Source organism: Melozone crissalis, unplaced genomic scaffold (genome assembly GCF_028551555.1).
Source record: "Melozone crissalis strain CALT ecotype California unplaced genomic scaffold, PUWL_Pcris_2 ptg000114l_1, whole genome shotgun sequence".
Lineage (NCBI taxonomy): Eukaryota > Metazoa > Chordata > Aves > Passeriformes > Passerellidae > Melozone > Melozone crissalis.
In genome coordinates this window covers 356,460-370,839 of record NW_026535891.1, presented here as the reverse complement: position 1 = coordinate 370,839, position 14,380 = coordinate 356,460, and the positions used below count along the sequence as shown (strand labels likewise).

The following is a 14,380-nucleotide window of genomic DNA, read 5'->3' as shown; positions in this document are numbered from 1 at the left end:
GCTGATCCCGGTAAACATCACACCCAGCACGGCGGGCTCGGGGGTCGCCGGCCCTCCCAGCCCGGCCCCTGGCTGGAAACGCTCCCAGAGCCGCCCCGGCAGAGCCAGACCCTCTGTGGGTTGAGCAAGAAGCTGCTGTATCCAGGAAAGTCAGCTGGGAATAAACACAGAGCGAGTTGAAGTGGGGCCACGCGGAGCCGTGCCAGGGCTGGAGGCGCCGTGCCCGACCCCACCCTGGCACCCCGAGCATGCCCTCCTTAGCATGGGGTGCCCAGCACAGGTCGGGGTGATGCTCCAGATGTGCCCCGAGGTGTCTCAGGATGCTGGGATGAGGCTGGAGGGGCCACCCAGGCTGCTGAGCAGCCGTGCCTCAGTTTCCCTTTGGCGCAGAGCAGCGCTGGGGGAGCAGCGCGGCTGTTTTTTGGGCTGGTTTTTGGGATGGAGGAATGCAAAGCCAGCCCTACAGGGAGCTCGGACGTGGGGCTGGGCCCGGGGGCGGTGGGTGGGGAGCGGGAATGCGCGGAGGCACGGGGTGAAGCCGCTCTCTCCGTGCAGGATGCTCCTGCGGGCCGCGGTGCTGGCGCTGCACACCGCGCTCCTGGCTGCGCTCCGGCCCGGAGACCCCAATGTGTGCAGCTACTGGGAGAGGTAGGAGTGAGGGGACAGGGGAGGGGGACAGCGACAGCCCTGCGGTCTGCCACAACCTGCAATCACCCCGAATTCCCCCCCACCCGCAGCTTCACGGCGCCGGTGAAGGAATCCTACACCAAACCGCATGTGGTGCCCTCCAGCCAGCCCTGCCCCGGGGGGCTGGGGCTCCCCCTGCCCTGCCCGCAGCACAGGTGGGAGCATCCCCAGAGCCCCTCGGGGACCGCAGGGTGTCCCCAGGGCAGTGGGGGCTAGAAGGGACAAGGACAATGAGGCTGGAGGGGGACTGTCCCATTGCAGGGTGTCCCCAGGGTCGTGGAGGGGCTGTCCCACCCCAGGGCGTCCCCAAGGACAGTGAGGGGGTTGGAGTGGGGCTGGGGAAGGGGCTGGAGTGGGGTTACTCCAATCTCAAGGGGGCTGTCCCAATGTCGGTGTCCCCAAGCTCACGGAGGGGATGCAGAGGGTCTGTCCCCAAGGCTGGGGGCTGGAGGAGGGCAGTGCCAAGGGGCCACGGGGAGATGAAGGGGGGTTATCCCAACACAGATGTCCCCAAGGCCCTGGGAGAACTGGAGAGGGGCTGGGGGAGCTGTCCCAGTGCAGGGTGTCCCCAAGGGCAGGGGGGACGGGAGGGTCTGGGAGGGCTGTCCCAATGCAGTCTGTCCCCAAGGCCAGGGGGGCTGTCCCAGCTCAGGCTGTCGCCAAGGGCAGGGGCACATGGACACTGGGAGAGCTATCCCAGCTCAGGCTGTCCCCAAGCCCTGGGAGGACTGGAGGGGGGTGTCCCCAAGGCCAAGAGGTTTGGGAGGGCTGTCCCAGTGCAGGCTGTCCCCAAGGGACAGGAGGGACAGGGCGACTGTCCCAGTGCAGGATGTCCCCAAGCCCTGGGAGGACTGGAGGGGACAGGGGGTCTGGGGGGGGCTGTCCCAGTGCAAGGTGTCCCCAAGGGCAGGAGCACAGGGACACTGGGAGGGCTATGCCAGCTCAGGCTGTCCCCAGTCCCTGGTATCAGGGCTGTCCCCAAGGCCAGGGGCACAGGGACACTGTGGGGGCTGTCCCAGCTCAGTCTGTCCCCAAGGCCAGGGGCACAGGGACACTGTGGGGGCTGTCCCAGCTCAGGCTGTCCTCAGTCCCTGGCGCACAGGACAGCACTCTCACGGTGTCCCCTGGTGGCACAGGGTGCTGTACCGCACCGAGTACCGCCTGGCCGTGCGCACCGACTATCGGCGGCGCTACCAGTGCTGCCAGGGCTACTACGAGAGCCGCGACTCGTGTGTCCGTGAGTGGGGCCGGGGCTCGGGGGGGCCCTGGGGCGGTGTCCCCGCTGCGGGGTGTGCCCAGAGCTCCCTGGGGACGCTCCGTGCCGTGTCCCCCCAGCTCACTGCAGCCAGGAGTGCGTCCATGGGCGCTGCGTGGCTCCCGAGCTGTGCCAGTGCGAGCCGGGCTGGCGCGGGCCCAGCTGCTCCAGCGGTGAGGGCACAGCTGGGTGGGCACTGCTGGGGTGGGCACAGCTGGAGTGGGCACAGCTGGAGTGGGCACGGCTGGGGTGGGTGGGCACAGCTGGGGTGGGTGGGCACAGTGGGGTGGGCACTCTCATCTGGGGGAGGCAGACAGGGCACTGGGCTCCTCTGTAGGGCTGGGCAGCCATGGTGGGGCACCCAAGGGGTTAATGGGGGTGGGGTTGGGGTGGGATTGGGGTGAGGAGTGCACGGAATGGGAATGGAAATGGGATGGAGATGGGGTGGGCTGGGAATGGTGTTGGGTGGGAAGAGAATGGGATGGGATGGGATGGGATGGGATGGGATGGGATGAGAATGGAGATTTGGATGGGGAGGAAGAGGGGATGGGAATGGGGTAGGGATGGATGGGAATGGGGTAGGGGTAGAGATGGGATGAGGATGGGATTGGAATGTGGATGAAGATAGGAAAGGGACATGATGGGAATGGACATAGGATGGGGATGGGCTGGGGAGGATGGCATGGCATGGCATGGGGACAAGATGGGGACTGAATGGGCATGGATGGAGGGTTGGCAATGACATGGGCTGGGATGGGATGGGATGGGATCAATGGGATCAATGGGATCAATGGGATGGGATGGGATGAGATCAATGGGATCAATGGGATGGGATCAATGGGATCAGTTGGATGGGATGGGATGGGCTGGGCTGGGCTGGACTGGGCTGGGATGGGATGGGATGGGATGGGATGCAGATAGAGATAGGATGGGATGGGATGGGATGGATGGGATGGGATGGAACAGGAAGAACGCCCGCTCTCCCCATGCAGAGTGCGATGAGCATTCCTGGGGGCCCGACTGTGCACGGCGCTGCCCCTGCCACCACGGAGCCCCTTGTGACCCCCTGACCGGGCTCTGCTCCTGTCCCCCCGGCTTCACCGGCCCCCTGTGCAGCCAGCAGTGCCCAGCTGGCACCTACGGGCAGAGCTGCCACCTGTCCTGCCCCTGCCACCACCAGGCTCGCTGCAACGCCTCCACCGGCGCCTGCCTCTGTCCCCCAGGGCTCAGCGGCCCCCTGTGAGTTGGGACCCTCCCTCTGTGCCCTCCCCTCCCCTGCCAGCCCCACGCAGGGCCCCGCTCACCCCTGAACCCCCACAGCTGCGAGGTGCCCTGCCCTGAGGGCATGTCCTGTGCCACCTCCTGTCCCTGCCAGAACGGGGGCATCTGCCACCCCTCCAGCAGCAGCACCTGCGTCTGCCCGCACGGATGGATGGTAGGTGGGCTGTGCCCCGCTCTGAATGCGCTCCCTGCCTCAGTTTCCCCCGCTGACCCCGGTGCTCTTTTGCAGGGGGAGATCTGCTCTGTGCCGTGCCCCCCTGGGCGCTTTGGGCCCGGCTGCCAGGGCCGGTGTGGGTGCCACAATGGGGGGCACTGTGACCCCCTCGGGGGGCAGTGCCAGTGCAGCCCTGGCTTCACTGGAGAGCAGTGAGCAGGGGAAAAATGGGGCAAAAATGGGGCGAAAATGGGGGGAGAATGGGGGAAAATGGGGAAAAATGGGGGGGAATGGGGGAATGGGGGAAAAATGGGGGAAAATGGGGGGGAAATGGGGGAAAAATGGGGGAGAATGGGAAAAAATGGGGGGGAAATGGGGGAAAATGGGTGGAAAATGGGGAAAAATTGGGGGAAATGGGGAACAAATGGGGGGAAAATGGGGAAAAATTGGGAAAAATGGGGAAAAATAGGGGGAAATGAGGGAAAAATGGGGAGAAAATGGTGAAAATGGGGGGACAATGGGGGAAAAATGGGGAAAAATGGGGGGGAAATGGGGAAAAATGGGGGAAAATGGGAAAAAAATGGGGGGGAACCGGGGAAAAAATTGGGAAAAATGGGGGGACAATGGGGGAAAAATGGGGAGAAAATGGGGGAAAATGGGGGGACATTGGGGGAAAATTGGGGAAAATGGGGAAAAATGGGGCTGGGGGTCTGAGGTGATGGGGGATGGAGGGGCACCTGGATTGTGCGGGCACTGGGGGTACATTTTGGGATGGGAAGGGGAATGAGGGGCTGGGGGATTGGGGTAAAGGAGGTTGGAAGGCCAAGGGCATGGGGGCAGGGAGAGGGGACATTTGGGGTGTTTTTGGGGTGGGGGGCCATGGTCTGGGAGCAGGTGGAGATGGAGGTGCACGGGGAGGGGCATCAAAGGACAGGGCACATGGATGGTGGGGATGTGGCACGTGGGGACAGGGCCACCACAACCCCCTGCATGCATGCCAGGCACCCCCAGTGTGGCAGGCAATGATCTGGATGGGCTCAGCTTGGGGCTGGGGGTATCCCAGCTCTTGGCAGGGCTGTGCCACCAGCCGTGCCCCCCCGCAGGTGCCAGGAGAGGTGCCCGGCGGGGCGGTACGGGCAGGACTGCCGGGAGAGCTGTGACTGTGCCAACGGTGGGCAGTGCTTCCACGTGGACGGGGGCTGCCTGTGCGAGGCCGGGTTCCAGGGCAGCCGCTGCGAGGAGCGGCACTGCCAGCCCGGCCTCTACGGGCTGCACTGCGAGAGCCGCTGCCTCTGCCACCCGCAGCACAGCCTCAGGTACTGCAGGGAGCCCGGCCTGGCATTCCCAGTCCATGCCGGTATTCCCATCCCAACCTGGTATCTCCATCCCATCCCAACACACCAATCCCACCCCGGCACCCCCAGCCCACCCCGGCATCCCCAGCCCATCCTGGTCTCTCCATCCCACCTTGGCGTTCCTATCACACCCTGGCACCCACCACCCACCCTGGCATCCCCAGCCCACCCCAAGACACCCACCCCAGCTCCCCCATCCCATCCTGGCACCCCAATCCCACCCCAGCATCTCCAGCCCACCCCAATATCCCAATCCCACCCCAACATCCCCTTCCTACCCCAACATCCCCATCCCACCCCAGCATCCCAATCCCATCCCATCCTGGCACTCCAATCCCACATGAACATTCCCATTCCACCCCAACACCCCCATCCCACCCCAAAACCCCCATCCCACCCTGGCACTCCCATCCCACCCTGGCATCCCCCTCCCATCCTGGCACCTCAATCCCACCTGAACATTCCTATTCCATCCCAACCCCCGAATCCCACCCCAGCATCCCCATCTCACCCTGTCATTCCAACCCACCCAAACACCCCCATCCCACCCTGTCATTCCATCCCACCCCAACACCCCCACCCCACCCCAACACCCCAATCCCACCCATCTCCTCCCACACCCTCCTCTCCCTCTCCCACCATCCTCATCCTCCCCTCCTTCCTCCCCCTATGATACCCCCACACCCTCACCCAGCCAGGCCTTGGCTGCATCCCCAGCAACTCTTGAACCCCACCAGGGGCATGAATTTCGTGCTCCCCCCTTTGCAAACCCCTCCCCAGTACCAGCAGTGCCCCATACTGGGAGCACTGGGGTTCTGAGCATGCACTGTACTGGGGGCACTGGGGTTCTGAGTGTGCACCAGTGTCCGTACTGGGAGCACTGGGGTTCTGAGCATGCACCGTACTGGGAGCACTGGGGTTCTGAGCACGCACCATACTGGGAGCACTGGGGTTCTGAGTGTGCCCCGTACTGGGAGCACTGGTGTTCTGAGCGTGTCCCCCAGCTGCCACCCGATGCTCGGGGAGTGCCTCTGCCTGCCGGGCTGGGCTGGGCTCTACTGCAACGAGAGCTGCCCCCCGGGCTCCTTCGGGGCTGGCTGCCTGCACAGCTGCCTCTGCCTGCACGGGGGGGTCTGTGATGGGACCACCGGGCACTGCCACTGCCCCCCCGGCTACACGGTGAGGGCTGGGGGAGAGAGGGGCTGGGGGCTGCTGGAGGGGTCTGGGGGCAATGGGGGGGGGGGGTCTGGATGGTTTGGAGAGGGAGGTCTGGGTGCTGCTGGAGGGGTCTGGAGAGTTCTGGGGGCAATTGGGGGGTCTGGATGGTTTGGAGAGGGAGGTCTGGGTGCTGCTGGAGGGGTCATGGGGACTCTGGAGAGTTTTGGGGGCATGGGGTGGTCTGGATGGTTTGGAGGATGGGCAGGTATGGGGTCTGGACATCCCTGAGGGAATTTTGGGTTCTGGGTATCCCTGGGGGAAATATGGAACTCTGGGCATCCCTGGGGGAAACAGGGGAGTCTGGGAATCCCTGGGGTAAACAGGGGGTCTGGACATCCTCAGGGATGGGTTGGGGGTCTGGTTATCTCTGAGGGCAGTTTCAGGGTCTGAGCATCCTTTGGGGGCATCTTTGGGGGGCAATTTGGGGCTCTGGGCAACCCTGGGGAGAGTTTGAGGTTCCCGTGGGAGAATGGGGGTTTGGGGGTTGCCCACTTTCCCTACAGCACCAGCTTCCCCCCCGACATGTGGGTGCTTTCCCCAGCCCTGGGCAGGGGTCTGGTGTGTCCTGAACTCTTGTTCCCCACACCCAGGACGAGCACTGCTCCTCCCTGTGTCCCCCCAACACCTTTGGGGTGAACTGCTCGGGGCTCTGCTCCTGCCAGCACAGCCTGGCCTGCTCCCCGCTCGACGGCTCCTGCTTCTGCAAGGAAGGTGAGAACCCCTCCCTCTGTGCCCTCCCCTCCTCTGCCAGGGTCCTGCTCGCCCCCTGCCCTGAGGGGATGCCCTGTGCCACCCCCTGTCCCTGCCAGAACGGGGACATCTGCCACCCTGCAGCGGCAGCCGCTGCATCCTGGTGCTCACCAGCTCCTGGCGTGTCGGGGTCTCTGCTGCTCAGAGTGACCCTGAGAAAAGTTCCAAAGTCTCTTTTCCCAGCCCAGCACTTGAAGAAGGAGTCAGGGCTCCTCATTTCTCGGTCTCAAGGTTGTTTATTGCGTCTTATCTATAAAAAATTTTCTCCTGCCCTGCTGAGGTCAGCTCAGCAAGACAGTCCAGGCACTCTGCCTGCCCCAGGGTGGTGTTATGTCTTTATACTAAAAACTACCTGTGCAATATTTACAATTACTTCCCAATACCTATCACCTGTGTTAGACAGTGAGCTTCCACTCTAAACCAATCCAAAAGTGCCACCATCACAGCAGAAGATGGAGGCCAAGAAGAAGAAGGAGAAAGGTTGGACATGCCCAGTTCTGTCCATCTTGCCCCCTGAACCCCCATTCTAAAAACCCCAAAAATTCTATTTTTCACCCTGTGATAAATTCACTATCATTCTACTCAAACTCTTGTGGCTTGTAACTCCTCACACAAAGCTAGTAATTGTTTCCAGCCCTTGGGGTGGTGTTAGTTTTTTATACTAAAAACTACGTGCATTTTATTTACAATTACTTCCCAATACCTATCACCCATGTTAGACGGTGAGCTTCTACTCTAAACCAACTCAAAAGTGCCACCATCACAGCAGAAGATGGAGGCCAAGAAGAAGAAGCAGAAAGGCTGGACACGTCCAGATTCCTCCATCTTGCCCCCTGAACCCCCATGCAAAAAACCCCAAAATCTACTTTTCCACCCCATGATAACTTCACTATTATTGTAATTAATTTGTCATGGCTTGCACATCTTCATCTAAGGTTGGTCATTTTCTCCATAGGTCATAATCAAACCCACAGGGGCATTTTGGGCTCTGTGCCAGGGTCCCTGAGCCCCCTGGCAGGGGTTGAAGCCACCCAGGACAGCCAGAGGGATGTCCTGGGTCCTGTCATTGAGGGGTCCCTGTCCCCATCCCCACACCCACCCCAGTGTCCCCTCATCCTACCCCACAGGCTGGCATGGACCTGACTGCTCCCTGCCCTGCCTCGCTGGCACTTGGGGTCCCGGCTGCAACCGCAGCTGTGACTGTGCCCATGGGGCACCCTGCGACCCCCAGAGTGGGACCTGCCACTGCCCCCCAGGCTGGCAGGGCCCTCAGTGCCTGCAGCCCTGCCCGGTGAGTGCTGCTGGCTCTGCTGGTGCTGCTGCTGGCACCGGGGTTGGTGCCACCAGCCCGTGCTGAGCGCCAGCCTGTCCCTGTGCTGCAGAACGGGACGTTTGGGGCGGGCTGTGGGCAGCGCTGCGTCTGTGCCCACGCTGATGGATGTGACCCCGAGACAGGAGAGTGCCACTGCCAGCCTGGCTGGACAGGTAAAGGGGACACCAGGGCTGTTGGGCCACCTTGGGGCTGGCTGGTACCAGTATGGGACCATTGGACCACCTTATGGTCCCAGTATGGGGATGTTGGACCACCTTGTGATCCCAGTATGGAGTATTGGACCACCTTGTGATGTGGACTATTGGACAACCTTGGGGCTGTTGGACAACCTTGGGACTGGCTGGTCCCAGTATGGGATTATTGGACCACCTTGTGGTTCCAGTATGGGGTATTGGACCACCCTGTGGCTGAATGGTCCCAGTATGGGATTATTGGACCACTTTATGGCTGGCTGGTACCAATATGGAGTTATTGGATCACCTAATGGCTGGCTGGACCCAATATGGAGCTATTGGATCACCTTGTGGTCCCAGTATGGGGTATTGGACCACCTTGTGGCTGACTGGTCCCAGTATGGAGCTATTGAACCACCTTGTGGCTGACTGGTTCCAGTATGGAGCTATTGGATCACCTTGAGGTCCCAGTATGGGGCCGTTGAACCACTTTGTGGCTGACTGGTCCCATTATGGGATTGCTGGACAACCTTGTGGCTGACTGGTCCCAGTATGGGGTTATTGGACCACCCTGTGGTCCCAGTATGGGGTTATTGCACCACCCCCTCCTCAGGAGGAGCCCAGTGTGCCCTCAGCCCTGATTTCCCCCCTCTGCCCTCCCTGCAGGGCAGCAGTGCAAGCAGGGCTGTCCCCAGGGCTCCTGGGGCCGGGGCTGCCTCATGTCCTGTTCGTGCCGCAACGGAGCCTCCTGCTCGCCCCAGGACGGGTCCTGCACCTGCACCCCGGGCTTCCGCGGGCCCAGCTGCCAGCGCCGTGAGTGAACACCCCACAAACTCCACCTTGTTGCTCCTGATCCTTCGGGATCCAGGCCAAGCTCGTTCCTCTGTCCCCAGCCTGTCCTGCCGGCCGCTACGGCAAGCGCTGCTCGCTGAGCTGCTCCTGTGCCAACGGCTCCTGGTGCCACCCCACCAATGGCTCCTGCCTCTGCAGCCCGGGCTGGCGGGGGCCCCGCTGTGCCCAGCGTGAGTGGGGGTCAGGGGGAGCAAGGTGCCCTTGGTTTGGGTCGGGGGAGCAAGAGAGAACTGCCTGTGGCCACCTGGGTGGTTCTGGCCTGGGCAGTACGGAGCCCATGTGGACCTCCTTGGTCCTGGCCACCTTGCGGCTCACTAGTCCCAGTATGGGGCTGTTGGACCACCTTGGGGCTGACTGGTCCCAGTATGGAGCTATTGGATCCCCCCAGTATGAGGCTATTGTTCCACCTTGTGGTCCCAGTATGGGGCTGTTGGATCCCCCCAGTATGGGGCTATTGTTCCATCTTGTGGTCCCAGTATGGGGTTATTGGACCACCTTGGGGCTGTCTGGTCCCAGTACGGGGATATTGGGTCACCCTGTGGCTGACTGGTCCCAGTATGGAATTGTTGGACCACCTTGTGGCTCATTGGTCCAAGTATGGGGCTATTGGACCACCTTGTGGCTGACTGCTCCGATTATGGGGTATTGGATCACCCTGTAGTCCCAGTTTGGGGTATTGTTCCACCTGGGGGCTAACTGGGTCCAGTATGGGGCTGTTGTTCCACCCTGTGGTTCCAGTATGGAGCTGTTGTTCCACCTTGTGGCTGACTGGTCCCAGTATGGGGCTGTTGTTCCACCCAGTGCTCCCAGTATGAGCTGTATGGCACCTCTGTGTCCCCAGCCTGTCCCCCCGGCACCTTTGGCCTCCAGTGTGAGCAGCTCTGCCACTGTCCCCACAACGCCACCTGTGACCCCACCAACGGGACGTGTCCCTGCGCCCCAGGCACGACCGGGCCCCACTGTGAGGCTGGTGAGTGGGAGTAGGGCGGGGTTCCCCAGGGGTTATTGGACCACCCTGTGGCTGACTGGTCCCAGTATGGGGCTATTGGGGCCATCCCATCCCATCCCATCCCATCCCATCCCATCCCATCCCATCCCATCCCATCCCATTGATCCCATCCCATCCCATCCTATCCCAATTCCATCCCTATCCCATCCCCAATCCAACCCAACCCCAACCCTTTTCCCATCCCTGCCCCAGTTTGTCCCTGCCCCACACTCAGGACTGACACTTGTCCCCACCAGGGCATCCTGACGTGCCCTACACCATGGAGCCAGCCCCCCCTGCAGCCTCCAGCCCCCTGGGCATGGTGCTCAGCCTGGTGGCCCTGGTGGTGCTGCTGGTGGCCGTGGTGGTCACAGCCCTGTGCTACCACCGCTGGCACAAGGACAAGGAGCGGCGGCACCTGGCCGTGGCTTACCGAGCAGGACAGACGGACACCTCTGACTACATGGTGCCAGGTCAGCATGGCGCGGTGGGGTGTGGCCCCAGCCCTGGTGGCCCTCTGGCGGCAGGCTGTCACCTCAGGCACCGCTCGTGTCCCTCCAGATGTGCCCCCCAGCCACCATGCCCACTACTACTCCAACCCCAGCTACCACACGCTGTCCCAGTGCCCGCTGCCAGCCCCCGGCGCCCAGGACAGAGCCAGCAGCTCCCTCAAGGTATGGCAGGCTGTGGCACAGCACAGCACAGTGTGGGGCACCACTGCCACCTCCTTCGAGGCCAACCTGTCCCCTTTTTGGGCTCCAGGTGCCTGGCACCCAGCTGTTCCCTGGCATGGAGAGACCCTACAGCCCCGAGGGCAATGCCACGCTGCCTCCTGACTGGAAACACCTCGGGGCATCAGCCCTGGGCACCAGGGGTAAGGAGCAGGTGGAGGGGCAGATCCAGAGTGGGGTGGGCACCAGAGACCCCTGGGAAGGGGCTGGGATGGGGTAACTTTCATGCTGGGGGGAAGATGAGGCAGAGGCGACCCCAAATGTGCCACCTTAACAGGGAGGCAGCTGGACAGGAGCTACACCTACAGCCACGGCCTGAGGAAGGGGGACAGCAAAGGTGGGAGTGGGATGGAGAAAGGGAAGAGACAGGGATGGGGTGGGAATGGGATAAACTGAGCCTGGGGCAGGGATGGGAAAAGGGTTGGGGATGGGGATGAGGATGGGGTTGGGATTGGGATTGGGATTGGGATTGGGATTGGGATGGAGTGGGATGGGGTGGAGTTGGATGGGATCAATGGGATAGGATGGGATCAATGGAATGGAATGGAATGGAATGGAATGGAATGGAATGGAATGGAATGGAATGGAATCAGTGGGGTGGGATGAGGTGGGATGGGATCAGTGGGATGGGATGGGATGGGATCAGTGGGATGGGATCAATGGGATGGGGTGGGATGGGGAAGTGACAGAATTTGCTGGGATGTGAAAGGGACAGGGATGGGCTGGGATGGTGAAGAGTCAGGGATGGTTTGGGGATGGGCTGGAACAGGACTGGATTAGGGTGGGGATGGGGAAGGGACAGGGATGGGGTAGCAAAGATGGGGCTGGGACTTGCCAGAGACACATCTTCTCTCCTGTGCTCCCTGCCATGGGGGGCACACCCAACTCCTTGTCCCCCAGAGCACCCCTGGGAGGGCCTGAGGGCCAGCGCCAGCTCCCTGGCCAGCGAGAACCCCTACGCCACCATCAAGGAGCTGCCCCCTGCCACTGCCAAGGCCCACGAGGGCAGCTACATGGAGATGAAATCCCCTGTGCAGAGGGAGATGTCCTACGCCGAGATCGGGCTCCTTGAGGAGCCACCACAGCAGGGTATGGCTGGGCATCCCCTCACCCTGGTGGCCCTGGTGGCCCTGGTGGTCAGTGGGGCCACAACCCCAGTGATGAGGAGTGCAGAGCCCCAGGAAGGGAACAGCCTTGGTGACAGCCCTGGGGGGACATGACCCTGGTGACAGGAGCTCAGGGATGGGTTGGGGGTGTGGTTATCTCTGAGGGCAGTTTCAGGGTCTGGGCATCCTTTGGGGGCATCTTTGGGTAGCAGCCTGGGGATCTGGGCAACCCTGGGGAGAGTTTGAGGTTCTTGTGGGAGAATGGGTGTTTGGGGGTTGTCCACTTTCTCTACAGCACCAGCTTCCCCCCAGACACGTGGGTGCTTTCTCCAGCCCTGAGCAAGGGTCCAGTGTGTGAATTCTTGGTCCCCATACCCAGGACGAGCACTGCTCCTGTCCCCATGGGGACATCGGTGACATTCACGACCCTGGGGGGAACGTGTCCCTTTTCAGCCTTCTCTTGTCCCCACAGAGAGCTGTCCTGAAGTGCCTGAGGGCCCCCCCAGCAGAGACCCCCCCAGCCACTACGACTCCCCCAAGAACAGCCACATCCCCAGCCACTATGACGTGCCCCCCGTCCGCCACTACCCCCCGTCCCCACCGCTGCGCAGGAAGGACCGCTGAGGGACACAGAGGGACACAGAGGGACCAGCCACGAGGGGACAGGGTCCCTGTGGGGACTGGAGTTCCCTGGGACTGTTGCTGTTTCCCAGCGGGTGCTGAATAAAGGGAGTTTGGTGTGGATTTGGTGTTTGCTGTGGATTTGGTGTTTGGTGTTTGATGTTCCGTGTGGTAGGCACTGTATGGCTCTGGCACCATGCTGGGAGGAAGGGGGAGACTGGTGGGGTACCCAGGCTTGCTCTGGGTTCCCCCCAGCTCCCTCCAGGGTGTGCAGGAGGTGGGAACACAAAAGCTTTTGGGTCCTACTCAAAGTTTGGCAGTGCCAGGAGTCAGAGTGGGCTCACCTGTGGGCCTGCACGACACCCATGCAAGGGAGATGCCCTGAAGTGCCCCAGGAGGAAGAAGGAGCCATCTGTCCTGCAGAAAGGCTGGCAGAGCCCCCAGAGGGTGGTGCATGCTTCCCAGTGGGTGCTGAATAAAGGGAGTTTGGTGTGGATTTGGTGTTTGCTGTGGATTTGGTGTTTGGTGTTTGATGTTCAGTGTGGTGGGCACTGTATGGCTCTGGCACCGTGCTGGGAGGAAGGGGGAGACTGGTGGGGTACCCAGGCTTGCTCTGGGTTCCCCCCAGCTCCCTCCAGGGTGTGCAGAAAAGCTTTTGGGTCCTACTCAAAGTATGGCAGTGCCCATGGAACTGGGAAAGGCTGATGGAGTCCATGGTGTGCCAGGAGTCAGAGTGGGCTCACCTGTGGGCCTGCACGACACCCATGCAAGGGAGATGCCCTGAAGTGCCCCAGGAGGAAGAAGGAGCCATCTGTCCTGCAGAAAGGCTGGCAGAGCCCCCAGAGCTCTGCTGATGGAGCCCACTGAGCCTTCTGGAGGGAGCAGGAGCTCCTGTGGGATGGACAGAATGTGGGCCCATCTGCAGCTGACTCAGAACAGAGCAGGGGCTTGTGTGGACATGGGCAAAGCCCAGCAGAAGCCGTGGTGCTCCTGGGAGGGACCAGGGTCCACACTGCCCTGTGGAAACTCCATCAGATCCCACTGTGGCCACTGGGAAGGAGTAGGAGCCTGTGTGATGCCATGGAAAGTTCTGGGCACCTTGGGAGGGAGCAGGGGTCCCAGAAAGCTCAGCAAAGCCTGTCTCACATCCTGGGAAGGAGAACAATGCACAGCCCAGCTGGGCCTGCCATGGAGCAGCAGTGGGAGCAGGGACCTGCATTGTCCCACACCTAACAGGGTGACCGGGGTTCACTGGGAACTGGAGAGACAGGACAAGGAGGAAAGGTTTCATGCTAAAAGAGAGCAGGGTTAGGTTAGAAATCCTTCCCTGAGAGGGTGGTGAAGGTTGGCGCAGGTTGCCCAGAGAAGCTGTGGCTGCCCCTGAATCCCTGGAAGTGCCCAAGGTCAGGTTGGACAGGGCTTGGAGCAACCTGAGACAGCAACTGATGTCCCTGCCATGGCAGGAGGAGGAATAAGATGAGCTTTAAGGTCCCTTCCAGCCCAAACCACCCCATGGTTCCATGATTCTGTGACTCTGCCTTGGGAATGACTTGGCCCTGGGGTTTGAAGCAGGTTTCTCTGCCAGAAGTGCAATAATGAGACACCAAAGGCTCGGGGAAATTCAGCTTGGCAAGTACAAGCTGTGAGCAGCAGGACTCGATGTTCTCCTGGAGAATGAAAGCCGTGGCTCAGCAGGCTGTGAAGATGACACTGCAGAATGCATCAGAGTCAGAAACACTGATTAAAGGAACGAGGGACATGTGGAATATTAAATTCACCAGTGGGGAATGCTGTGTCCACAACGCTGCTGCTTCCATGGAAGGAGCCCAAGCCAAGGTGAACAAAAGTGCTGAGAAAACCTTGGGGTTGTTCTGGT

General features: G+C 61.5%; 1 protein-coding gene across 1 annotated transcript; it reads left to right on the top strand.

The window, feature by feature from the left end:
- The first annotated feature begins 556 nt into the window (after window positions 1–556).
- On the top strand, window positions 557–12,590 carry PEAR1 (platelet endothelial aggregation receptor 1). Its single transcript, XM_054292753.1, has 21 exons — window positions 557–648; window positions 738–842; window positions 1,824–1,924; window positions 2,023–2,115; window positions 2,935–3,181; window positions 3,263–3,377; window positions 3,453–3,589; window positions 4,481–4,693; window positions 5,737–5,911; window positions 6,541–6,661; window positions 7,828–7,991; window positions 8,083–8,185; window positions 8,873–9,019; window positions 9,100–9,228; window positions 9,900–10,028; window positions 10,304–10,519; window positions 10,608–10,720; window positions 10,809–10,920; window positions 11,055–11,114; window positions 11,678–11,866; window positions 12,356–12,590. The coding sequence occupies exons 1-21, from the start codon at window positions 557–559 to the stop codon at window positions 12,505–12,507; spliced, it is 2,913 nt and encodes a 970-aa protein (XP_054148728.1). The 3' UTR covers window positions 12,508–12,590.
- The last annotated feature ends 1,790 nt before the right edge of the window (window positions 12,591–14,380 follow it).

Excerpts from the sequence above, each read along its gene's own strand:
- PEAR1 (XM_054292753.1), top strand. The coding sequence starts at position 557 with ATGCTCCTGCGGGCCGCGGTGCTGGCGCTGCACACCGCGCTCCTGGCT. Across the intron at positions 3,590-4,480 it reads CCTGGCTTCACTGGAGAGCA|GTGCCAGGAGAGGTGCCCGG; the intron begins GTGAGCAGGGGA and ends GCCCCCCCGCAG. Across the intron at positions 6,662-7,827 it reads CTCCTGCTTCTGCAAGGAAG|GCTGGCATGGACCTGACTGC; the intron begins GTGAGAACCCCT and ends CCTACCCCACAG.